General features: G+C 45.9%; 1 protein-coding gene across 2 annotated transcripts; it reads left to right on the forward strand.

Moving 5' to 3' along the window:
* On the forward strand, positions 1-27,869 carry wdr32 (WD repeat domain 32). Of its 2 annotated transcripts, none has more exons than XM_042330375.1 (8): positions 1-761; positions 1,058-1,171; positions 12,688-12,885; positions 15,549-15,751; positions 15,906-15,986; positions 23,247-23,425; positions 26,422-26,588; positions 27,344-27,869. In XM_042330375.1, the coding sequence occupies exons 1-8, from the start codon at positions 283-285 to the stop codon at positions 27,546-27,548; spliced, it is 1,626 nt and encodes a 541-aa protein (XP_042186309.1). In that variant the 5' UTR covers positions 1-282; the 3' UTR covers positions 27,549-27,869. The 2 variants fall into 2 exon arrangements, with proteins under 2 accessions (XP_042186309.1, XP_042186310.1); XM_042330376.1 differs by having other exon boundaries at positions 23,247-23,392.

Genomic DNA, 27,869 nt, shown 5'->3' on the forward strand with positions numbered 1-27,869 from the left:
TTCCGCGGAAGAAGAAGAAGGAAGCTGAACTCCGTCACAGCACTTGGTTTATTTTGCTCCAGTGTTGTTAGCTACATCAAATAGCCATTCCGTCTCTTGTCTAGTTTCGTCAAATTACACCCACGTTTTTTTTTGTTGGGGGGGTGGGGGGTGGGGATTGTCTTAACGGAGTAGAGGTAAGGTGTATTCGAGATACAATAATTGCACAATTCGTTGTTGAACCGAGACACTATCTGTGAAACAAGGGGCCTGCACAGGCACCCGTTGGCGATAACAGCCACAATGAGCTCGGAGCAGCAGAGCGACAGCGTGGATCCGGATGAGTCGCAGGACACGTCCAGCAGCCGGGTGTCGGACAAGGAACAGGACCCGCAGACAGATGATTCCGCCGATGAAGGCAAGACACCGGCGCGTCCTCCGCAGAGCAGCCGAGAGGACAGTAGTCTTCACCCGAGAAGCTCCAGGGCGGATTCTGCAGCCGCGCAGGACAATCCCCGGTGTCAGCCGAATGTACAAGGCGCCTCGGGGCAAGGGAGGGGTACCTCTATGGCTGGCCCTGGTTCGGTTGAGACTAGCTCCAACAGCCTGTTCTCCATGCTACAGAGCAGGACTATAAGGAGAGGGCTGTTCGTGGATCCATCTAGAGATAACTTTAGGACAATGACGAACTTGTATTCTTCCATGAGTCCGGCTGCAGACTCGGTCAATCTCAGTACCCAAACTCATGGCGCAGTGTTCAATCTGGAATACTCCCCCGACGGGTAAGGACAGGAGGAAAATGGATGTTACGTGTTTGTCCATTTTTAGACCGAAGTTTTATCCATATTTGTGCAAAATGGTAATAGGAAAGCTAAAGTTGTATGATCAGGTGTCACAATCCACAGACAGACCTTTTTACATTACACAAGTTGACCTAGGCGAGGTATTTTGGTATTTTATTAGGATCCCCATTAGCTGTAGCAAAAGCAGCAGCTACTCTTCCTGGGGTCCACACAAAACACAAAACATAATACAGACTGGGCCTGTCGTTGTGACCTTATATCTCACCACTCCCCAGGTCTGTCCTGACAGTGGCCTGTGAACAGACGGAGGTTCTCCTGTTCGATCCCATCTCTTCCAAGCACATCAAGACCCTGGTGGAGGCTCATGAAGACTGTGTCAATAACATCAGGTACCATAGATGTGTTCTCTGCCCCAGTATCTGGGCGTTTAGAGATGTCAACGATGAGTATGTCGTGTCTCCTCTCAAACACCCTGGGAAACTCCCGCTAGACAGCTTTGCAAGCTTTACGTCAAAATATGTTAGGTATTTACCAAATATAGAGTTTCCCTGAGCAACTACGATCATTTATGATGTCCTTCCAAAGAAGGGCTAAGTAAAAATGTACAAGCATTCAAAAATGTGCCTATTCAGCACAACAGCAATCAATCATTACTGCCAGGCAGAGGTCAGAAGTCAGACATTTTTGACATAACACTTGCAGAGCTGTCAAATGGGAGTCTGAATGGGAGTCTGAATGGGAGTCTGAATGGGAGTCTGAATGGGAGTCTGAATGGGAGTCTGAATGGGAGTCTGAATGGGAGTCTGAATGGGAGTCTGAATGGGAGTCTGAATGAGAGTCTGAATGGGAGTCTGAATGGGAGTCTGAATGGGAGTCTGAATGGGAGTCTGAATGGGAGTCTGAATGGGAGTCTGAATGGAGGCACCTCCTACTCATCGGCGACGTCTCTTAACGCCCAGATACTGGTGTTCTCTATCCCAGCCTTTCTCAAACCTTTCCTCAGGTACATCCAGACGTTCCATGTATTTGAACTCTTCCAGAGTTATCACACCACATTCAACTTGTCGACTAGTTATCCAGCCCTTGTCTACTAGTTATCCAGCCCTTGTCTACTAGTTATCCAGCCCTTGTCTACTAGTTATCCAGCCCTTGTCTACTAGTTATCCAGCCCTTGTCTACTAGTTATCCAGCCCTTGTCTACTAGTTATCCAGCCCTTGTCTACTAGTTATCCAGCCCTTGTCTACTAGTTATCCAGCCCTTGTCTACTAGTTATCCAGCCCTTGTCTACTAGTTATCCAGCCCTTGTCTACTAGTTATCCAGCCCTTGTCAACTAGTTATCCAGCCCTTGTCTACTAGTTATCCAGCCCTTGTCTACTAGTTATCCAGCCCTTGTCTACTAGTTATCCAGCCATTGTCTACTAGTTATCCAGCCCTTGTCTACTAGTTATCCAGCCCTTGTCTACTAGTTATCCAGCCCTTGTCTACTAGTTATCCAGCCCTTGTCTACTAGTTATCCAGCCCCTGTCAACTAGTTATCCAGCCCTTGTCTACTAGTTATCCAGCCCTTGTCTACTAGTTATCCAGCCCTTGTCTACTAGTTATCCAGCCCTTGTCAACTAGTTATCCAGCCATTGTCTACTAGTTATCCAGCCATTGTCTACTAGTTATCCAGCCCTTGTCAACTAGTTATTGAGCCCTTGTCTACTAGTTATCCAGCCCTTGTCTACTAGTTATCCAGCCCTTGTCAACTAGTTATCCAGCCATTGTCTACTAGTTATCCAGCCCTTGTCAACTAGTTATTGAGCCCTTGTCTACTAGTTATTGAGCCCTTGTCTACTAGTTATTGAGCCCTTGTCTACTAGTTATCGAGCCCTTGTCTACTAATTATCCAGCCCTTGTCTACTAGTTATCCAGCCCTTGTCTACTAGTTATCCAGCCCTTGTCTACTAGTTATCCAGCCCTGGTATACTAGTTATCCAGCCCTTGTCTACTAGTTATCCAGCCCTTGTCAACTAGTTATCCAGCCTTTGTCTACTAGTTATTGAGCCCTTGTCTACTAGTTATTGAGCCCTTGTCTACTAGTTATCGAGCCCTTGTCTACTAATTATCCAGCCCTTGTCTACTAGTTATCCATCCCTTGTCTACTAGTTATCCAGCCCTTGTCTACTAGTTATCCAGCCCTGGTATACTAGTTATCCAGCCCTTGTCTACTAGTTATCCAGCCATTATCTACTAGTTATCAAGCCCTTGTCTACTAATTATCCAGCCCTTGTCTACTAGTTATCCAGCCCTTGTCTACTAGTTATCCAGCCCTGGTATACTAGTTATCCAGCCCTTGTCTACTAGTTATCCAGCCCTTGTCTACTAGTTATCCAGCCCTTGTCTACTAGTTATCGAGCCCTTGTCTACTAATTATCCAGCCCTTGTCTACTAGTTATCCAGCCCTTGTCTACTAGTTATCCAGCCCTTGTCTACTAGTTATCCAGCCCTGGTATACTAGTTATCCAGCCCTTGTCTACTAGTTATCCAGCCATTGTCTACTAGTTATCCAGCCCTTGTCAACTAGTTATTGAGCCCTTGTCAACTAGTTATCGAGCCCTTGTCTACTAGTTATTGAGCCCTTGTCTACTAGTTATCCAGCCCTTGTCTACTAGTTATCCAGCCCTTGTCAACTAGTTATCGAGCCCTTGCTAACTAGTTATTGAGCCCTTGTCTACTAGTTATTGAGCCCTTGTCTACTAGTTATCCAGCCCTTGTCAACTAGTTATCCAGCCCTTGTCTACTAGTTATCCAGCCCTTGTCTACTAGTTATCCAGCCCTTGTCAACTAGTTATCCAGCCCTTGCCAACTAGTTATTGAGCCCTTGTCTACTAGTTATCAGCCCTTGTCTACTAGTTATCCAGCCCTTGTCAACTAGTTATCGAGCCCTTGTCTACTAGTTATTGAGCCCTTGTCTACTAGTTATCCAGCCCTTGTCAACTAGTTATCCAGCCCTTGCCAACTAGTTATTGAGCCCTTGTCTACTAGTTATTGAGCCCTTGTCTACTAGTTATCCAGCCCTTGTCTACTAGTTATCCAGCCCTTGTCTACTAGTTATCCAGCCCTTGTCTACTAGTTATCTAGCCCTTGTCTACTAGTTATCTAGCCCTTGTCTACTAGTTATCCAGCCCTTGTCTACTAGTTATCCAGCCCTTGTCTACTAGTTATTGAGCCCTTGTCTACTAGTTATCCAGCCCTTGTCTACTAGTTATCCAGCCCTTGTCTACTAGTTATCCAGCCCTTGTCTACTAGTTATCCAGCCCTTGTCTACTAGTTATTGAGCCCTTGTCTACTAGTTATCCAGCCCTTGTCTACTAGTTATCCAGCCCTTGTCAACTAGTTATTGAGCCCTTGTCTACTAGTTATTGAGCCCTTGTCTACTAGTTATCCAGCCCTTGTCAACTAGTTATTGAGCCCTTGTCTACTAGTTATTGAGCCCTTGTCTACTAGTTATCCAGCCCTTGTCTACTAGTTATCCAGCCCTTGTCTACTAGTTATCCAGCCCTTGTCTACTAGTTATTGAGCCCTTGTCTACTAGTTATCCAGCCCTTGTCTACTAGTTATTGAGCCCTTGTCTACTAGTTATCCAGCCCTTGTCAACTAGTTATTGAGCCCTTGTCTACTAGTTATTGAGCCCTTGTCTACTAGTTATCCAGCCCTTGTCTACTAGTTATCCAGCCCTTGTCTACTAGTTATCCAGCCCTCGTCTACTAGTTATCCAGCCCTTGTCTACTAGTTATCCAGCCCTTGTCTACTAGTTATCAAGCCCTTGTCTACTAGTTCAGGGCTACAAATCAATTGTGAAAATGAATGTGGGTCCCCAAGGAGAGGTTTGTAATTGTTCCGTCCGTCTCATCAGGTATGCTAGCTGGGTGTCCCCCATCTCTGGTCCAAGGCTTTTCCATGTGACTGAGGCTGAGTCTTGAGCAGGACACAAACTCCCTGGACCAGAGATACTGCTAGCTGTTCCCAACCCGCCTCCTGTCTGTCTGTCCTCCTGTCTGTCTGTTGGTCTATTTGCCTGTTGGTCTATTTGTCTTCCTGTGTCCTGTAAGTAGTCTCCCTAGGTCTGCTCCAGCTCTGATACATGGCTATATATCTATATCTTCTAGACTGCTATGGCATCCTGCGGTGGGTTTATTTATTTATCTTCCTCCTCCACCTTTATTTAACCAGGTAGACCAGATCACCTTTATTTAACCAGGTAGACCAGATCACCTTTATTTAACCAGGTAGATACCAGATCACCTTTATTTAACCAGGTAGATACCAGATCACCTTTATTTAACCAGGTAGATACCAAATCACCTTTATTTAACCAGGTAGATACCAGATCACCTTTATTTAACCAGGTAGATACCAGATCACCTTTATTTAACCAGGTAGATACCAGATCACCTTTATTTAACCAGGTAGATACCAGATCACCTTTATTTAACCAGGTAGATACCAGATCACCTTTATTTAACCAGATAGATACCAGATCACCTTTATTTAACCAGGTAGATACCAAATCACCTTTATTTAACCAGGTAGATACCAGATCACCTTTATTTAACCAGGTAGATACCAGATCACCTTTATTTAACCAGGTAGATACCAGATCACCTTTATTTAACCAGGTAGATACCAGATCACCTTTATTTAACCAGGTAGATACCAGATCACCTTTATTTAACCAGGTAGATACCAGATCACCTTTATTTAACCAGGTAGATACCAGATCACCTTTATTTAACCAGGTAGATACCAGATCACCTTTATTTAACCAGGTAGATACCAGATCACCTTTATTTAACCAGGTAGATACCAGATCACCTTTATTTAACCAGGTAGATACCAGATCACCTTTATTTAACCAGGTAGATACCAGATCACCTTTATTTAACCAGGTAGATACCAGATCACCTTTATTTAACCAGGTAGATACCAGATCACCTTTATTTAACCAGGTAGATACCAGATCACCTTTATTTAACCAGGTAGACGCCAGATCACCTTTATTTAACCAGGTAGACGCCAGATCACCTTTATTTAACCAGGTAGACGCCAGATCACCTTTATTTAACCAGGTAGACGCCAGATCACCTTTATTTAACCAGGTAGACGCCAGATCACCTTTATTTAACCAGGTAGACGCCAGATCACCTTTATTTAACCAGGTAGACGCCAGATCACCTTTATTTAACCAGGTAGACGCCAGATCACCTTTATTTAACCAGGTAGACGCCAGATCACCTTTATTTAACCAGGTAGACGCCAGATCACCTTTATTTAACCAGGTAGACGCCAGATCACCTTTATTTAACCAGGTAGACGCCAGATCACCTTTATTTAACCAGGTAGACGCCAGATCACCTTTATTTAACCAGGTAGACGCCAGATCACCTTTATTTAACCAGGTAGGCCAGTTGAGAACAAGTTCTCATTTACAACTGCGACCTGGCCAAGATAAAGCAAAGCAGTGTCACACAAACAACAACACAGAGTTACACATGGAATAAACAAACATACAGTCAATAATACAGTAGAAAAGTCTATATACAGTGTGCGCAAATGGTGTGAGGAGGTAAGGTAATAAATAGGCCAATAGTAGCGAAGAAATGACAATTTAGCAAATGAACCCTGGAGTGATAGATGAGCAGATGATGATGTGCAAGTAGAAGTACTGGTGAGCAAAAGAGCAAAAAAAAGTAAATAAAAACAATATGGGGATGAGGTAGGTAGATTGGGTGGGCTATTAACAGATGCACTATGTACAGCTGCAGCGATCAGTTAGCTGCTCAGATAGCTGATGTTTAAAGTTAGTGAGGGAAATATGTCTCCAACTTAAGCAATTTTTGCAATTCGTTCCAGTCACTGGCAGCAGAGAACTCTAAGGAAAGGCGGCCAAAGGAGGTGTTTGCTTTGGGGATGACCAGTGAAATATTCCTGCTGGAGCGCGTGCTACGGATGGGTGTTGCTATGATGACCAGTGAGCTCAGATAAGGTGGGGCTTTACCTAGAAAATACTTATTGATGACCTGGAGCCAGTGGGTTTGGTGACGAATATGTAGCGAGGGCCAGCCGACGAGGGCATACAGGTCGCAGCGGTGGGTGGTATATGGGGCTTTGGTGACAAAACGGATGGCACTGTGATAGACTGCATCCAGTTTGCTGAGTAGAGTGTTGGAGGCTATTTTGTAAATGACATTGCCGAAGTCAAGGGTCGGTAGGATAGTCAGTTTTACGAGGGTATGTTTGGCAGCATGAGAGGAGGCTTTGTTGCGAAATAGGAAGCCGATTCTAGATTTAATCTAGGATTTGAGATGCTTAATGTGAGTCTGGAAGGAGAGTTTACAGTCTAGCCAGACACCTAAGTATTTGTAGTTGTCCACATATTCTAAGTCAGAACCGTCCAGAGTAGTGATGCTAGTCGGGCGGGCAGGTGCGGGCAGCGATTGGTTGAAGAGCATGCATTTAGTTTTACTAGTGTTTTAAGAGCAGTTGGAGGCCACGGAAGGAGAGTTGTATGGCATGGAAGCTCGTCTGGAGGTTAGTTAACACAGTGTCCAAAGACGGGCCAGAAGTACACAGAATGGTGTCGTCTGCGTAGAGGTGGATCAGAGAATCACCAGCAGTAAGAGCAACATCATTGATATATTCAGAGAAAAGTCGGCCCGAGAATTGAACCCTGTGGCCCCCCCATAGACTACCAAGGGCATGGACGACAGGGCCCTGCGATTTGACACACTGAACTCTGAGAAGTAGTTGGTGAACCAGGCGGGGCAGTCATTTGAGAAACGAGGACTATTGAGTCTGTCAATCACCGTATTCTTATTGGCAGAGTCGAAAGCCTTTGCCAGGTCAATGAAGACGGCTGCACAGTACTGTCTTTTACCGATGGCGGTTATGATATCGTTTAGTACCTTGAGCGTGGCTGAGGTGCACCTGTGACCAGCTCGGAAACTGGATTGCATAGATGAGAAGGTACGGTGGGATTCAAAATGGTCGGTAATCTGTTTGTTAACTTGGCTTTCAAAGACTTTAGAAAGGCAGGGCAGGATGGATATAGGTCTGTAGCAGTTTGGGTCTAGAGTGTCACCCCCTTTGAAGAGGGGGATGACCGCGGCAACTTGCCAATCTTTGGGAATCTCGGACGATACGAAAGAGAGGTTGAACAGACTAGTAATAGGGGTTGCAACAATGATATCGATATCGCCATCGATAAAAGACAGTACTGTGCAGCCGTCTTCATCGACCTTGCCAAGGCTTTCGACTCTGTCAATCACCATATTCTTATCGGCAGACTCAGTAGCCTCGGTTTTTCGGATGACTGCCTTGCGTGGTTCACCAATTACTTTGCAGACAGAGTTCAGTGTGTCAAATCGGAGGGCATGCTGTCCGGTCCTCTGGCAGTCTCTATGGGGGTGCCACAGGGTTCAATCCTCGGGCCGACTCTTTTCTCTGTATATATAAATGATGTTGCTCTTGCTGCGGGCGATTCCCTGATCCACCTCTACGCAGACGACACCATTCTATATACTTCCGGCCCGTCCTTGGACACTGTGCTATCTAACCTCCAAACAAGCTTCAATGCCATACAACACTCCTTCCGTGGCCTCCAACCGCTCTTAAACGCTAGTAAAACCAAATGCATGCTTTTCAACCGTTCTCTGCCTGCACCCGCACGCCTGACCAGCATCACCACCCTGGATGGTTCCGACCTTGAATATGTGGACATCTATAAGTACCTAGGTGTCTGGCTAGACTGTAAACTCTCCTTCCAGACTCATATCAAACACCCCCAATCAAAAATCAAATCAAGAGTCGGCTTTCTATTCCGCAACAAAGCCTCCTTCACTCACGCCGCCAAGCTTACCCTAGTAAAACTGACTATCCTACCAATCCTCGACTTCGGCGATGTCATCTACAAAATGGCTTCCAACACTCTACTCAGCAAACTGGATGCAGTATATCACAGTGCCATCCGTTTTGTCACTAAAGCACCTTATACCACCCACCACTGCGACTTGTATGCTCTAGTCGGCTGGCCCTCGCTACATATTCGTCGCCAGACCCACTGGCTCCAGGTCATCTACAAGTCCATGCTAGGTAAAGCTCCGCCTTATCTCAGTTCACTGGTCACGATGGCAACACCCATCCGTAGCACGCGCTCCAGCAGGTGTATCTCACTGATCATCCCTAAAGCCAACACCTCATTTGGCCGCCTTTCGTTCCAGTACTCTGCTGCCTGTGACTGGAACGAATTGCAAAAATCGCTGAAGTTGGAGACTTTTATCTCCCTCACCAACTTCAAACATCAGCTATCTGAGCAGCTAACCGATCGCTGCAGCTGTACATAGTCTATTGGTAAATAGCCCACCCATTTTCACCTACCTCATCCCCATACTGTTTTTATTTATTTACTTTTCTGCTCTTTTGCACACCAATATCTCTACCTGTACATGACCATCTGATCATATATCACTCCAGTGTTAATCTGCAAAATTGTAACTATTCGTCTACCTCCTCATGCCTTTTGCACACATTGTACATTGTATATAGACTCCCCCTTTGTTTTCTACTGTGTTATTGACTTGTTAATTTGTTTATTCCATGTGTAACTCTGTGTTGTCTGCTCACACTGCTATGCTTTATCTTGGCCAGGTCGCAGTTGTAAATGAGAACTTGTTCTCAACTAGCCTACCTGGTTAAATAAAGGTGAAATAAAATAAATAAAAAAAAGCATAAAGGTGTTCTCAACTAGGCTACCTGGTTAAATAAAGGTGTTCTCAACTAGCCTACCTGGTTAAATAAAGGTGTTCTCAACTAGCCTACCTGGTTAAATAAAGGTGTTCTCAACTAGCCTACCTGGTTAAATAAAGGTGTTCTCAACTAGCCTACCTGTTTAAATAAAGGTGTTCTCAACTAGCCTACCTGGTTAAATACAGGTGTTCTCAACTAGCCTACCTGGTTAAATACAGGTGTTCTCAACTAGCCTACCTGGTTAAATAAAGGCGTTCTCAACTAGCCTACCTGGTTAAATAAAGGCGTTCTCAACTAGCCTACCTGGTTAAATACAGGTGTTCTCAACTATCCTACCTGGTTAAATAAAGGTGTTCTCAACTATCCTACCTGGTTAAATACAGGTGTTCTCAACTAGCCACCTGGTTAAATAAAGGTGTTCTCAACTGGCCACCTGGTTAAATAAAGGTGTTCTCAACTGGCCTACCTGGTTAAATAAAGGTGTTCTCAACTGGCCTACCTGGTTAAATAAAGGTGTTCTCAACTAGCCTACCTGGTTAAATAAAGGTGTTCTCAACTAGCCTACCTGGTTAAATAAAGGTGTTCTCAACTAGCCTACCTGGTTAAATAAAGGTGTTCTCAACTGGCCTACCTGGTTAAATAAAGGTGTTCTCAACTGGCCTACCTGGTTAAATAAAGGTGTTCTCAACTAGCCACCTGGTTAAATAAAGGTGTTCTCAACTAGCCACCTGGTTAAATAAAGGTGTTCTCAACTATCCTACCTGGTTAAATAAAGGTGTTCTCAACTAGCCTACCTGGTTAAATAAAGGTGTTCTCAACTAGCCTACCTGGTTAAATAAAGGTGTTCTCAACTGGCCTACCTGGTTAAATAAAGGTGTTCTCAACTAGCCTACCTGGTTAAATAAAGGTGTTCTCAACTAGCCTACCTGGTTAAATAAAGGTGTTCTCAACTAGCCTACCTGGTTAAATAAAGGTGTTCTCAACTAGCCTACCTGGTTAAATAAAGGTGTTCTCAACTAGCCTACCTGGTTAAATAAAGGTGTTCTCAACACTCCTACCTGGTTAAATAAAGGTGTTCTCAACTAGCGTACCTGGTTAAATAAAGGTGTTCTCAACTAGCCTACCTGGTTAAATAAAGGTGTTCTCAACTAGCCTACCTGGTTAAATAAAGGTGTTCTCAACTAGCCTACCTGGTTAAATAAAGGTGTTCTCAACTAGCCTACCTGGTTAAATAAAGGTGTTCTCAACTAGCCTACCTGGTTAAATAAAGGTGTTCTCAACTAGCCACCTGGTTAAATAAAGGTGTTCTCAACTGGCCACCTGGTTAAATAAAGGTGTTCTCAACTAGCCACCTGGTTAAATAAAGGTGTTCTCAACTGGCCACCTGGTTAAATAAAGGTGTTCTCAACTGGCCACCTGGTTAAATAAAGGTGTTCTCAACTAGCCACCTGGTTAAATAAAGGTGTTCTCAACTAGCCACCTGGTTAAATAAAGGTGTTCTCAACTAGCCACCTGGTTAAATAAAGGTGTTCTCAACTAGCCTACCTGGTTAAATAAAGGTGTTCTCAACTAGCCTACCTGGTTAAATAAAGGTGTTCTCAACTAGCCTACCTGGTTAAATAAAGGTGTTCTCAACTAGCCACCTGGTTAAATAAAGGTGTTCTCAACTAGCCACCTGGTTAAATAAAGGTGTTCTCAACTAGCCACCTGGTTAAATAAAGGTGTTCTCAACTAGCCTACCTGGTTAAATAAAGGTGTTCTCAACTAGCCTACCTGGGTAAATAAAGGTGTTCTCAACTAGCCACCTGGTTAAATAAAGGTGTTCTCTACTAGCCTACCTGGTTAAATAAAGGTGTTCTCAACTAGCCTACCTGGTTAAATACAGGTGTTCTCAACTGGCCTACCTGGTTAAATACAGGTGTTCTCAACTGGCCTACCTGGTTAAATAAAGGTGTTCTCAACTGGCCTACCTGGTTAAATAAAGGTGTTCTCAACTGGCCTACCTGGTTAAATAAAGGTGTTCTCAACTAGCCTACCTGGTTAAATAAAGGTGTTCTCAACTAGCCTACCTGGTTAAATAAAGGTGTTCTCAACTAGCCTACCTGGTTAAATAAAGGTGTTCTCAACTAGCCTACCTGGTTAAATAAAGGTGTTCTCAACTAGCCTACCTGGTTAAATACAGGTGTTCTCAACTAGCCTACCTGGTTAAATACAGGTGTTCTCAACTAGCCTACCTGGTTAAATACAGGTGTTCTCAACTAGCCACCTGGTTAAATACAGGTGTTCTCAACCAGCCTACCTGGTTAAATAAAGGTGTTCTCAACTAGCCACCTGGTTAAATAAAGGTGTTCTCAACTAGCCTACCTGGTTAAATAAAGGTGTTCTCAACTAGCCTACCTGGTTAAATACAGGTGTTCTCAACTAGCCTACCTGGTTAAATAAAGGTGTTCTCAACTAGCCTACCTGGTTAAATAAAGGTGTTCTCAACTAGTCTACCTGGTTAAATAAAGGTGTTCTCAACTAGCCTACCTGGTTAAATAAAGGTGTTCTCAACTAGCCACCTGGTTAAATAAAGGTGTTCTCAACTAGCCTACCTGGTTAAATAAAGGTGTTCTCAACTAGCCTACCTGGTTAAATAAAGGTGTTCTCAACTAGCCTACCTGGTTAAATAAAGGTGTTCTCAACTAGCCTACCTGGTTAAATAAAGGTGTTCTCAACTAGCCTACCTGGTTAAATAAAGGTGTTCTCAACTAGCCACCTGGTTAAATAAAGGTGTTCTCAACTAGCCTACCTGGTTAAATAAAGGTGTTCTCAACTAGCCTACCTGGTTAAATAAAGGTGTTCTCAACTAGCCTACCTGGTTAAATAAAGGTGAAATAAAAAAATAAAAAATCAATTCACTTATGTCTCATGGTTCGGTCTACATGTCGATCTCAATGAATCCAAGCTTGATTCCTCTCTTGCGTCTGTTTCAAAACTCATTAGACGATAAGGTCTAAGGGGAGGGACCCTGGACCTTCTCCTCCAATACGATAGAGAAGGTGGCAAGGAATTAGGAGGCAAGGAATCGCCTAAGTACGCTGTTGTTATTATAATGTATGTTCTGCTCTTTACAGGTTTCTGGACAACCGTTTGTTTGCCACGTGTTCTGATGACACCACCATAGCTCTGTGGGACCTGAGGAAGCTCAACTCTAAAGTGTGCTCTTTGCACGGTCACGCCAGCTGGGTCAAGAACATAGAGTACGACACCAACACACGACTCCTCGTCACCTCTGGCTTTGACGGAAACGTCATCACCTGGGACACCAACAGGTGTGTGTGTGTGTCAATGCGTATACAGGTTTCCACTACAGCATGTTTAATTAGTAAGTTGACTTTCATAATAATGTTTTGATTTCACTTTAGAATAACACAGTGAGGTTGTATTCTGTCTACGTTGAGCTCAGTGTTATCTGTCAGTGTTAGGCTGGTGTTATCGGTCAGTGTTATCGGTGATAGGCTGGTGTTATCTGTCAGTGTTATCTGTCAGTGTTAGGCTGGTGTTATCTGTCAGTGTTATCTGTCAGTGTTAGGCTGGTGTTATCTGTCAGTGTCAGGCTGGTGTTATCGGTCAGTGTTAGGCTGGTGTTATCGGTCAGTGTTATCGGTGATAGGCCGGTGTTATCGGTCAGTGTTAGGCTGGTGTTATCTGTCAGTGTTATCTGTCAGTGTTAGGCTGGTGTTATCTGTCAGTGTCAGGCTGGTGTTATCGGTCAGTGTTATCGGTGATAGGCCGGTGTTATCGGTCAGTGTTAGGCTGGTGTTATCGGTCAGTGTTATCTGTCAGTGTTAGGCTGGTGTTATCTGTCAGTGTTAGGCTGGTGTTATCGGTCAGTGTTATCTGTCAGTGTTAGGCTGGTGTTATCGGTCAGTGTTATCTGTCAGTGTTAGGCTGGTGTTATCTGTCAGTGTTAGGCCGGTGTTATCGGTCAGTGTTATCTGTCAGTGTTAGGCTGGTGTTATCTGTCAGTGTTAGGCTGGTGTTATCTGTCAGTGTTAGGCTGGTGTTATCGGTCAGTGTTAGGCTGGTGTTATCTGTCAGTGTTATCTGTCAGTGTTAGGCTGGTGTTATCGGTCAGTGTTAGGCTGGTGTTATCTGTCAGTGTTAGGCTGGTGTTATCTGTCAGTGTTAGGCTGGTGTTATCTGTCAGTGTTAGGCTGGTGTTATCGGTCAGTGTTAGGCTGGTGTTATCTGTCAGTGTTAGGCTGGTGTTATCTGTCAGTGTTAGGCTGGTGTTATCTGTCAGTGTTAGGCTGGTGTTATCGGTCAGTGTTAGGCTGGTGTTATCTGTCAGTGTTATCTGTCAGTGTTAGGCTGGTGTTATCGGTCAGTGTTAGGCTGGTGTTATCTGTCAGTGTTAGGCTGGTGTTATCTGTCAGTGTTAGGCTGGTGTTATCTGTCAGTGTTAGGCTGGTGTTATCTGTCAGTGTTAGGCTGGTGTTATCGGTCAGTGTTAGGCTGGTGTTATCTGTCAGTGTTAGGCTGGTGTTATCGGTCAGTGTTATCTGTCAGTGTTATCTGTCAGTGTTAGGCTGGTGTTATCGGTCAGTGTTATCGGTCAGTGTTATCTGTCAGTGTTAGGCTGGTGTTATCGGTCAGTGTTATCTGTCAGTGTTAGGCTGGTGTTATCGGTCAGTGTTATCGGTGATAGGCCGGTGTTATCGGTCAATGTTATCGGTGACAGGCCGGTGCTATCGGTGACAGGCCGGCGCTATCTGTCGGTGACAGGCCGGCGCTATCTGTCGGTGACAGGCCGGCGTTGTCGGTCAGTGTTGTCGGTGACAGGCCGGCGTTGTCGGTCAGTGTTGTCGGTGACAGGCCGGCGTTGTCGGTCAGTGTTATCGGTGATAGGCCCGTGTTATCTGCCAGTGCTATCGGTGACAGGCCGGTGCTATCGGTGACAGGCCGGTGCTATCGGTGACAGGCCGGCGCTATCTGTCGGTGACAGGCCGGCGCTATCTGTCGTTGACAGGCCGGCGCTATCTGTCGGTGACAGGCCGAGATAGCGCCGGCGCTATCTGTCGGTGACAGGCCGGCGCTATCTGTCGGTGACAGGCCGGCGCTATCTGTCGGTGACAGGCCGGCGTTGTCGGTCAGTGTGGTCGGTGACAGGCCGGCGTTGTCGGTCAGTGTTGTCGGTGACAGGCCGGCGTTGTCGGTCAGTGTTATCGGTGATAGGCCCGTGTTATCTGCCAGTGCTATTGGTGACAGGCCGGTGTTATCTGCCGGTGTTATCAGTGATAGGCCGGTGTTTCCACAACAGACAGCCTGAGGCTGTGTCCCAAATGGCATGCTACTCTCAATATAGTTTACTACCATAGGTTTCTGGTCAAAAGGTGTGCACTATTTAGGGAATACGGTGGGTGCCATTTAGGATGCAGCCCCTGACTCTTCTTCTCTCCTCTACCTGTAGGTTTACACAGGATGGCTGACTCTTCTCTCCTCCACCTGTAGGTTTACACAGGATGGCTGACTCTTCTTCTCTCCTCCGCCTGTAGGTTTACACAGGATGGCTGACTCTTCTTCTCTCCTCCGCCTGTAGGTTTACACAGGATGGCTGACTCTTCTTCTCTCCTCCGCCTGTAGGTTTACACAGGATGGCTGACTCTTCTTCTCTCCTCCGCCTGTAGGTTTACACAGGATGGCTGACTCTTCTTCTCTCCTCCGCCTGTAGGTTTACAGAGGATGGCTGACTCTTCTTCTCTCCTCTACCTGTAGGTTTACACAGGATGGCTGACTCTTCTTCTCTCCTCCGCCTGTAGGTTTACACAGGATGGCTGACTCTTCTTCTCTCCTCCGCCTGTAGGTTTACAGAGGATGGCTGACTCTTCTTCTCTCCTCCGCCTGTAGGTTTTCACAGGATGGCTGACTCTTCTCTCCTCTACCTGTAGGTTCACACAGGATGGCTGACTCTTCTTCTCTCCTCCGCCTGTAGGTTTACAGAGGATGGCTGCCCCCACAAGAAGTTCTTCCACACGCGCTACCTGATGAGAATGCGTCTGACTCCAGACTGTTCCAAGATGTTGATCTCCACTTCATCTGGCTACCTGCTGATCCTTCATGACCTGGACCTCACACAGTCTCTGGAGGTGGGCAGCTACCGTATGCTGCGGGCCAGACGCACCCCCCTCAGCTCAGGTGAGACCATGTCACTGCACCACCCCACCCTCACCCCCTCAGCTCAGGTGAGACCATGTCACTGCACCACCCCACCCTCACCCCCTCAGCTCAGGTGAGACCCCCTCCCCCCATCATTATCACCTCAGGTGATTTATTGTGAATCTGTCTCTAGATGGCTCAGCGTCTGCGTCGAGGTCAAGTGGAGCTCCTCGACAGGGTAACGACTCCAGCAAGATCCACCCTCACAGAGAAGGTCAGTTAGAGGCATGCTGGGCTTACTTCAGACACAGTCCTATTGTAGAACAACCATTCAGACACAGGTCCTATTGTAGAACAACCATTCAGACACAGGTCCTATTGTAGAACAACCATTCAGACACAGGTCCTATTGTAGAACAACCATTCAGACACAGGTCCTATTGTAGAACAACCATTCAGACACAGGTCCTATTGTAGAACAACCATTCAGACACAGGTCCTATTGTAGAACAACCATTCAGACACAGGTCCTATTGTAGAACAACCATTCAGACACAGGTCCTATTGTAGAACAACCATTCAGACACAGGTCCTATTGTAGAACAACCATTCAGACACAGGTCCTATTGTAGAACAACCATTCAGACACAGGTCCTATTGTAGAACAACCATTCAGACACAAGCTATTAGATAGAGGGAATAAACACCTAATGAACTCCACCAACGGAGTGGAGCAGAGACCAGGGACTGGATTCACAGAACGGAGCAGAGACCAGGGACTGGATTCACAGAACGGAGCAGAGACCAGGGACTGGATTCACAGAACGGAGCAGAGACCAGGGACTGGATTCACAGAACGGAGCAGAGACCAGGGACTGGATTCACAGAACGGAGCAGAGACCAGGGACTGGATTCACAGAACGGAGCAGAGACCAGGGACTGGATTCACAGAACGGAGCAGAGACCAGGGACTGGATTCACAGAACGGAGCAGAGACCAGGGACTGGATTCACAGAACGGAGCAGAGACCAGGGACTGGATTCACAGAACGGAGCAGAGACCAGGGACTGGATTCACAGAACGGAGCAGAGACCAGGGACTGGATTCACAGAACGGAGCAGAGACCAGGGACTGGATTCACAGAACGGAGCAGAGACCAGGGACTGGATTCACAGAACGGAGCAGAGACCAGGGACTGGATTCACAGAACGTTACTTATGGGAAAAAAACGTATAAAGTTAGAAAAAAAACAAGTTAGTTTTGTAAGTGCATTTACAAAACTATCTTATAAACTTATTTTGACATTAGTGACGCGCTTGAAACCAATTAATAAACCTATGTGACAGGGATGATAGGATTTAATATAATAATTAACAATAATAAAGTGTTGATTTTTCTATTTTATCACATTTATTTATCTGCTTTATGTCTCAAAATATATATTTTTTTGTTGGCTTGCGAACCCTTTATGCACAAAAAAACAAATGTAATTTTTTACAAACAAGAGGTTGAAGTGATGGTGGAGGAAATGGCAGCCAGGAAAAGATTGATGAGGAGACTTGATAACTGAAGGGGTCACTGCAGAGACCAGAAAGAGAGGACGGGAGTGAGTGGCTCTGCCGTCGAGGGCAAAGGACCGCGTGGCAAAGGACCGCGTGGCAGAGGACCGCGTGGCAGAGGACCTTAACGCTGCCGTAAAAAAAGTGGTCCGACATCAAGTCGGCTGCTAAGGAGAAGGGAACTGAGAGACCAGCTGGAGGAGAAGGGAACTGAGATACCAGCTGGAGGAGAAGGGAACTGAGATACCAGCTGGAGGAGAAGGGAACTGAGAGACCAGCTGGAGGAGAAGGGAACTGAGAGACCAGCTGGAGGAGAAGGGAACTGAGACCAGCTGGAGGAGAAGGGAACTGAGAGACCAGCTGGAGGAGAAGGGAACTGAGAGACCAGCTGGAGGAGAAGGGAACTGAGAGACCATTCATGTGGACCAGCTGGAGGAGAAGGTGTTGTCCATGATAGGAGAGATGGTGGTACAGGGACTACGCCACCAGTAAGTTAGCCAGCTAACGCTTAACGACATTATAGCCAATATAGCTAATGACGTTAACGTTAGCCAAGTTGTTCTTTGCAAACTGACGAGCTAACTCTAGTTTCTTTTAACACTTCTAGAATATGGTAATATATTGTTAATGACTAGCTAGCGAGAGAATGCGCTTTTTAATTATTTTTCTTGCGGTCTGTCTGTGGTGCGAAAACGTTAATGGTACTATATCCATTCGTCACAAGACGAGCGTTTCGCTGTCATAAAGTTAAGTACATTTCCAAGAAGAAATCCTCTTTTACCCAAGAACAATACTTTAAAAATGTCTGAGGTTGCATTTGATGAGCATTTATTATTATTTATTTATTTAGTGTACTCGAATACAAAGGAAAAGCAAAGTTACAAGGTTAGCGTTTCATAATATATATATTTTTAAAGTATTGATCTTCTGAGAATCAATGTAGTCGGAGCTAGATTCCAAACCTGGTCTCTGCTCCACTCTGTTGGTGGCTCATCAATAACATCAATAACTTGCTCCACTATGGAGTGAATGTTTGTCAGCTACCTAACAGCTGATCAATACCATGGTCTCAGGAGACGTGAACTGTGATTAGACTATCACTGTTGACAGAGGGGTATAGTATAACGCAGGATCAATGAGTTAGCCAGCTAACTTTTGATAAACATTTTTATTTTATTTTTATTTAACTAGGCAAGTCAATTCTTATTTTCAATGACGGTCTAGGAACAGTGGGTTCCTTGTTCAGGGGCAGAACCACAGATTTGTATCTTGTCAGCTCAGGGATTCGAACTTGCAACCTTTCGGTTACTAGTCCAACGCTCTAACCACTAGACTACCCACGGATGAACCAGACTTGCGGAGGTTTACAAATTGTTTTCTGAGATCTTGGCTGATTTCTTTTGATTTTCCCATGATGTCAAGCAAGAGGCACTGAGTTTCAAGGTAGGCCTTGAAATACATCCACAGGTACACCTCCAATTGCCTCAAATGATGTCAATTAGTCTATCAGAAGCTTCTAAAGCCATGACATCATTTTCTGGAATTTTCATGCAAATTGTGTCATGCACAAAGTAGATGTCCTAACCGACAAAACTAGTTTGTTGAGTGGTTGAAAAACAAGTTGTAATGAGTTTTAATGACTAAGTGTATGTAAACTTCCGACTTCAACTGTAAACTGTATAACTCAACAAAAATGAACCGTCCCTCTTTCAAAGATAGTTAGTAAAAATCCAAGTAACTTCACAGATCTTCATTGTAAAGTTATGAAAACTTAGGATACTAAAGAGGCCTTTCTACTGACTCTAAAAACATCAAAAGAAAGATGCCCAGGGTCCCTGCTCATCTTTGTGAATGGGCCTTAGGCATGCTGCAAGGAGGCATGAGGACTGCAGATGTGGCCAGGGCAATACATTGCAATGTCGGTACTGTGAGACGCCTAAGACAGCGCTACAGGGAGACAGGACGGACAGCTGATCGTCCTCGCAGTGGCAGACCACGTGTAACAACACCTGCACAGGATCGGTACATCACACCTGCCGGACAGGTACAGGATGGCAACAACTGCTCGAGTTACACCAGGAACGCACAAACCCTCCATCGGTGCTCAGACTGTCCGCAATAGGCTGAGAGAGGCTGGACTGGGGGCTTGTAGGCCTGTTGCAAGGCAGGTCCTCACCAGACATCACCGGCAACAACATCGCCTGTGGGCATAAACCCACCGTCGTTGGACCAGACAGGACTGGCAAAAAGTGCTCTTCACTGAAGAGTCACGGTTTTGTCTCACCAGGGGTGATGGTCGGATTCGCATTTATTGTTGAAGGAATGAGCATTACACCGAGGCCTGTACTCTGGAGTGGGATCGATTTGGAGGTGGAGGGTCCGTCATGGTCTGGGGCGGTGTGTCACAGCATCATCGGACTGAGCTTGTTGTCATTGCAGGCAATCTCAATGCTGTGCGTTACAGGGAAGACATCCTCCTCCCTCATGTGGTACCCTTCCTGCAGGCTCATCCTGACATGACCCTCCAGCATGACAATGCCACCAGCCATACTGCTCGTTCTGTGCGTGATTTCCTGCAAGACAGGAATGTCAGTGTTGTGCCATGGCCAGCGAAGAGCCCGGATCTCAATCCCATTGAGCACATCTGGGACCTGTTGGATCGGAGTGTGAGGGTAGGGCCATCCCACCCCCCCCCCAGAAATGTCTGGGAACTTGCAGGTCCCTTGGTGGAAGGGTGGGGTAACATCTCACAGCAAGAACTGTCAAATCTGGTGCAGTCCATGAGGAGGAGATGCACTGCAGTACTTAATGCAGCTGGTGGCCACACCAGATACTGACTGTTACTTTTGATTTTGACCCCTTTGTTCAGGGACACATTTTTCCATTTCTGTTAGTCACATGTCATTTTGTCTGTTGTTGATACATACAAATATTTACACATGTTAAGTTTGCTGAAAATAAATGCAGTTGACATTGAGAGAACGTTTATTTTTTTCTGAGTTTTTTTATATATATATATATATATATAACACACACACATTCTGTGTTTGAATAGAATCAACTATATGCACTGAGCTTGTCTGATCCTTTAAGCACACTGTTTGATTAAATAACTAAGACACACATGACTCAAGAAAGAGCCTGATGGTCACATGGTGTTAAATAACAAAACAATGACAGCGAGTGCCTGTGTGATTGGCGCATGTCGTCTCTTTCCTCGTTACTGCAGCGAACCGCAGCGAGTGTTTTATAGCTCTGTCCATGCTGAAGCTGCTACATCATTACAGACATTTAGTTTCTGACTGAAAAGTTACTGAAATCCCTCATTTTGTTTTGGACAAACATTCCATATTCCTTCAACCCTTGCTCTCTTTGTGATACATGTAAGCATCGCATGCAATGTGATCAATAGCCTCTGACCTATAGCCTCTGACCTATAGCCGATCATAATCACGCCAATAAATTGGTTATAAACTGAACACCGTAACATGACAGCAAAATGGATGCAGGGGACGTGACAAATATACTCAACAGGCAAATGTTTACTGGTTGCTCAGGAGGGAAAGAAAAAGTCAGATGTGTGGAAGACATTTGACTTAGTTGTGGAAACTACTGGAGATCCAGGCAAAGGAGGGTAAAGGAGCAGGCCTCCAGCTCCATGGTGGTTCTACAAGGCTGCTATAAGGAGGAGATCCAGGCAAAGGAGGGTAAAGGAGCAGGCCTCCAGCTCCATGGTGGTTTGGTACTAAGTCTACTAATGATAATGACATATTATTATAATGATGATCGTAACAATAATTGTAATACCAAGAAGACGATGGAGGATATCAGAGTGAGAGCGGCGTGGATACTGTGTGACGAACAGGTGCCGTTTACAATATTATTTTTCTGCCCAGTTTGGAACAGGGTAAAAAACAATAAATACATTTATATAAGTAATACCAGATATATGGATCATTTATAAAGCCAGGCACGTTGAACAGTATTGATTATATATGGATCATTTATAAAGCCAGGCACGTTGAACAGTATTGATTATATATGGATCATTTATAAAGCCAGGCACGTTGAACAGTATTGATTATAGACCTCATTAAGATGGGGTTTCCTCTTCTGTTGTTGTTGTTGTTGATAATTACTGCAAAGGGCTGTTTCCTCATCTCTGCTGCCTCCGCCGTCGTTCCCAATCTGCTGGGGAACTTTGCTATTAGGCACGTGACAAAGGGAAAGGTGCCAATTCTACAGCGCTCTGAAGATTACGTTTCAGAACCGCAGACGGCGACTGTATCCAACGAGGGAGAAAGCGCATTTGTTCTAAAATAATATTAGATTTATTAGTGTTGCACCGTTGTTCTTACGCAATTTCAGTATCACTTGTCTTCGAGTGATGGGCTGTGCCTTCCCCGTGGCCTCGGCAATGGATCAGTCCATTGAGACAGGAGCCAATCGGCCTCCGCAACGGATCAGTTACACTGAGACAGGAGCCAATCGGCCTCCGCAATGGATCAGTCCACTGAGACAGGAGCCAATCGGCCTCGGCAATGGATCAGTCCACTGAGACAGGAGCCAATCGGCCTCGGCAATGGATCAGTCCACTCAGACAGGAGCCAATCGGCCTCCGCAATGGATCAGTCCACTGAGACAGGAGCCAATCAGACCTCTGCAATGGATCAGTCCACTGAGACAGGAGCCAATCAGACCTCTGCAATGGATCAGTCCACTGAGACAGGAGCCAATCAGACCTCTGTCTTGTGCACCATGAACATGTTTCATAATCGACTAATGAAATCTGTCGACCAAACAATTTACCAGTCGACTAAATGGGGTCAGCCCTAGTTGACTGTCAGTGTGTTACGTTGTGTTGACTGTCAGTGTGTTACGTTGTGTTGACTGTCAGTGTGTTACGTTGTGTTGACTGTCAGTGTGTTACGTTGTGTTGACTGTCAGTGTGTTACGTTGTGTTGACTGTCAGTGTGTTACGTTGTGTTGACTGTCAGTGTGTTACGTTGTGTTGACTGTCAGTGTGTTACGTTGTGTTGACTGTCGGTGTGTTATATTCTCCCCTCTATGTTAAGTAATGTGATGTGTTGACTGAGGCTTTGACGGCCATGTAATTGACGAGCCAAATGACAGCGGTCACAGTCATGACAGCGGTCACAGTCACGACAGCGGTCACAGGCATGCCAGCGGTCACAGGCATGACAGCGGTCACAGTAATGACAGCGGTCACAGTAATGACAGCGGTCACGGTCATGACAGCGGCCACAGTAATGACAGCGGTCACAGTAATGACAGCGGTCACGGTAATGACAGCGGTCACATTAATGACAGCGGTCACAGTAATGACAGCGGTCACGGTCATCACATCAGTCACAGTAATGACAGCGGTCACAGTAATGACAGCGGTCACGGTCATGACAGCGGTCACAGTAATGACAGCGGTCACGGTCATGACAGCGGTCACGGTAATGACAGCGGTCACGGTCATGACAGCGGTCACAGTAATGACAGCGGTCACGGTCATGACAGCGGTCACAGTAATGACAGCGGTCACAGTAATGACAGCGGTCACGGTCATCACAGCGGTCACAGTAATGACAGCGGTCACAGTAATGACAGCGGTCACAGTCACGACAGCGGTCACGGTCATCACAGCGGTCACAGTCATCACAGCGGTCACAGTCATCACAGCGGTCACGGTCATCACAGCGGTCACAGTCATCACAGTGGTCACAGTAATGACAGCGGTCACGGTCACGACAGCGGTCACAGTCATACCTTTGTTTTTTATACATGTTCTCCTGCTGACTGTGTGTGCTGCCATAGAAACAGATGGAATAGAGAACGGGTGTTGGTTTTTTATTGGTTATGACTGTCTTTACCCATAACTACACATAACTAACCTACACGGTTAGGAGGTCGTTGTGCCAGCCCTCGTGTTAACTTCATGTTGCTGCCCCTCTTCCCTCTCCCAGGTCTCTCCCCCAGGAATAGTTTGGAGGTGTTGACTCCAGAGATCCCAGGAGAGAGGGACAGGGGGAACTGCATCACCTCTCTCCAGCTTCACCCTAAAGGCTGGGCTGCCCTCATACGCTGCTCCTCCAACATGGATGACCAGGAGGTGAGTCACCTGACCCCCCAAAACCCCCAGGAGGTAACTTTCACCACACTGCACCCCGACATCTACACACACCTCTCCCTACATCTACACACACCTCTCCCTACATCAACACACACCTCTCCCTACATCAACACACACCTCTCCCCGCCACCTCTCCCCGACATCAACACACACCTCTCCCCGCCACCTCTCCCCGACATCAACACACACCTCTCCCTACATCAACACACACCTCTCCCTACATCAACACACACCTCTCCCCGACATCAACACACACACCTCTCCCCGACATCAACACACACACCTCTCCCCGACATCAACACACACACCTCTCCCCGACATCAACACACACACCTCTCCCCGACATCAACACACACACCTCTCCCCGACATCAACACACACACCTCTCCCCTACATCAACACACACATCTCTCCCCTACATCAACACACACACCTCTCCCCTACATCAACACACACCTCTCCCTACATCAACACACACACCTCTCCCTACATCAACACACACACCTCTCCCTACATCAACACACACACCTCTCCCCTACATCAACACACAACTCTCCCCTACATCAACACACACCTCTCCCCTACATCAACACACACCTCTCCCCGACATCAACACACACCTCTCCCCGCCACCTCTCCCCGACATCAACACACACCTCTCCCCGCCACCTCTCCCCGACATCAACACACACCTCTCCCTACATCAACACACACCTCTCCCTACATCAACACACACCTCTCCCCGACATCAACACACACACCTCTCCCCGACATCAACACACACACCTCTCCCCGACATCAACACACACACCTCTCCCTACATCAACACACACACCTCTCCCCGACATCAACACACACCTCTCCCCGACATCAACACACACCTCTCCCCGACATCAACACACACACCTCTCCCTACATCAACACACACACCTCTCCCCGACATCAACACACACCTCTCCCCGACATCATCTACTTCATGATTCTTCTTTATCGTAACGCCAAAGTTTTGTGTGTTACAACCTGAATTTAAAACGTATTAAGTTGAGGTTGTTTTTCTCTCTGGTCGATAAACAATAACCCCATAATGTCATGTTTTCCAAATTCATAAAAATTATACCATGGCATTCTTGAATACTTGTTTCTGATTGGCCTGAAGGGCGTTCTAGAGCCTGCGTTCTTTCCCTATAGAAAATTTACTCAAGTAAAAGTGAAAATCACCCAGTTAAATACTACTTCAGTAAAAGTCTAAAGTATTTGGTTCTAAATATACTTAAGTATCAAAAGTAAAAGTAAATTATTTCTCTTTTCTCATCTGCAAAGCAGATGGCATGATTTTTTTATAATAAAAAAATAAAAAAATAAAGGGGCACGCTCCAACCCTCAGACATAATTTACAAACTAAGCATTTGTGTCCTCCAGATCAGAGGCAGTAGGGATGACCAGGGATGTTCTCTGTTCAGTGAGTCCTCCAGATCAGAGGCAGTAGAGATGACCAGGGATGTTCTCTGTTTAGTGAGTCCTCCAGATCAGAGGCAGTAGAGATGACCAGGGATGTTCTCTGTTTAGTGAGTCCTCCAGATCAGAGGCAGTAGGGATGACCAGGGATGTTCTCTGTTTAGTGAGTCCTCCAGATCAGAGGCAGTCGGGATGACCAGGGATGTTCTCTGTTTAGTGAGTCATCCAGATCAGAGGCAGTCGGGATGACCAGGGATGTTCTCTGTTTAGTGAGTCCTCCAGATCAGAGGCAGTCGGGATGACCAGGGATGTTCTCTGTTTAGTGAGTCCTCCAGATCAGAGGCAGCAGGGATGACCAGGGATGTTCTCTTGATAAGTTTGTGAATTGGACCAATTTCCTGTCCTGCTAAGCATTCAAAATGTAACTAATACTTTTGAGTGTCAGGGACAATGTAACTAATACTTTTGAGTGTCAGGGACAATGTAACTAATACTTTTGAGTGTCAGGGACAATGTAACTAATACTTTTGAGTGTCAGGGACAATGTAACTAATACTTTTGAGTGTCAGGGACAATGTAACTAATACTTTTGAGTGTCAGGGACAATGTAACTAATACTTTTGAGTGTCCGGAGTAAAAAGTACTTTTATTTTCTTTAGGAATGTAAAAGTAGTGAAAAATATAAATAGTAAAGTACAGATATCCCCCAAAAACTACTGAAGTAGTACTTTAAAGTATTTTTTACACCACTGCATGTCCCTTTGAGCGTGGTTAGTTATTAATCACACTTTGGACGGTGGCCGAATTACAGTTTTGACTTAAATCTAGCTAAGTGTCTATGGTAAGACCTGAAAATGGTTGTCTTAACAATGATCAACAACCAATTTGACAGAGTTTCAACAACAATCCAGGTGTGGAAATCTCTTAAAGAAACGTACCCAGAAAGACTCTCAGCTGCTTTCGCTGTCAAAGGGGCTTGACAGAGTATTGACTGAGCTGTGTGAATACTAATGTAAATTCGATATTTCTGGATTTCGTTTTCAATAAATTTGCTAACATTTCTAAAAAACAGGTTTTCACTTTGTCATTATTATGTGTAGATGGGTGAGTTTGTCTTTTAATTCCGGGTGTAACAACAAAATGTGGAATAAGTCACGGAGTGAATACTTTCTGAAGGCCCTGTATCTCCACCTTGCCCTTTGATTGGCTCGGTGGACGTTTCATTATTGCTTGTACCAATCAAATCCTCTCAGATCTCCACAAGGGCTTTGGGGTCCATTTAAGATTGCACTTGGACATGCTCTGTCTGTCAGCATTGATGAGCAGGTTACGTTTAGTCTCTAACCCTCTTCTGTTTCTCCACTCTTCCTCTGTCTTCCTGTTATCCTCCCTCTCTTCTCCCCCTCCCTCCCCCTCTCTCCTCCTCCCTCCCTCTCTCCTCTCTTCTCCAACTCCCTTCTTTCTCTCCTCTTCCTCTCCTATTCCTCTGTCTTTCCCCTTCACTCTCCTCCTCCCTGCCTCTCTCCTCCTCCCTCCCTCACTCTCCTCTCCAGTGGACATGTGTGTATGAGTTCCAGGATGGTTCCCCTACACGTCCCCCCGTCTCCCCGCGCTGCTCTCTACGTCTGACCCACTACATTGAGGAGGCTAACGTGGGGAGGGGCTACATCAAGGAGTTGTGCTTCAGTCCTGACGGGCGGCTCATCTGCTCCCCCTACGGGTAGAGAGTATAATGACATCTGCTCCCCCTATGGGTAGAGAGTATTATGACACCTGCTCCCCCTACGGGTAGAGAGTATAATGACATTTGCTCCCCCTACGGGTAGAGAGTATAATGACATCTGCTCCCCCTACGGGTAGAGAGTATAATGACATCTGCTCCCCCTACGGGTAGAGAGTATAATGACATCTGCTCCCCCTACGGGTAGAGAGTATAATGACATCTGCTCCCCCTACGGGTAGAGAGTATAATGACATCTGCTCCCCCTACGGGTAGAGAGTATTATGACACCTGCTCCCCCTACGGGTAGAGAGTATTATGACATCTGCTCCCCCTATGGGTAGAGAGTATTATGACATCTGCTCCCCCTATGGGTAGAGAGTATTATGACATCTGCTCCCCCTATGGGTAGAGAGTATTATGACATCTGCTCCCCCTACGGGTAGAGAGTATAATGACATCTGCTCCCCCTACGGGTAGAGAGTATAATGACATCTGCTCCCCCTACGGGTAGAGAGTATTATGACATCTGCTCCCCCTATGGGTAGGGAGAACTTATTGTCGTATTGCTTAGCCTATCAGAGGGCAAGGTGCACTTATTGTCGTATTGCTTAGCATATCAGAGGGCAAGGTGCACTTATTGTCGTATTGCTTAGCCTATAAAATCTCCGATCTCCACGAGTGTGTCTGGATTGGTGTCTATTTGGAGCTCGGACACAGTGTTCCACTTTTGTAATCAAGTATTGTCCCAGCAGGTACGGAGTACGACTGCTGTCCTTCGACGAGAACTGTATGGAACTGACTGACTGCCTTCCCGTACAGACCAGCTGTCTCCGAGAGGTGCGGTCCATCTACTCCCATAGTGATGTGGTCCTCACCACCAAGTTCTCCCCAACCCACTGCCAGCTGGCGTCAGGCTGTCTCAGTGGCCGCGTCGCCTTATACCAGCCCAGGTTCTAACAGCGGGGCTGTCCCAAATGGCCCCCCCTATTCCCTATGGGCTCTGGTCAAAAGTAGTGCACTATTTTAGGGAATAGGGTGCCATTTTTTGCGGGGACACTCTGGTAATCAAGTAGACCTTTATTCATTAGGCGCCAAACGGAAGAAACCGGAAACGAAGGGACTACCTTGAACTTGGTTTTGCTACCGTTATACCCCGATGCAATGGGCACCAACCTTTTCTGAGTCAAGAACACTTTGTCAAAAGCCGAGCTCAACCGCCACAATGTTTATTTTAAAAAATGTAACATTAACCTAATAAAAAGTTACATTTTCACAGCA

Source organism: Oncorhynchus tshawytscha, linkage group LG11 (assembly GCF_018296145.1).
Source record: "Oncorhynchus tshawytscha isolate Ot180627B linkage group LG11, Otsh_v2.0, whole genome shotgun sequence".
Lineage (NCBI taxonomy): Eukaryota > Metazoa > Chordata > Actinopteri > Salmoniformes > Salmonidae > Oncorhynchus > Oncorhynchus tshawytscha.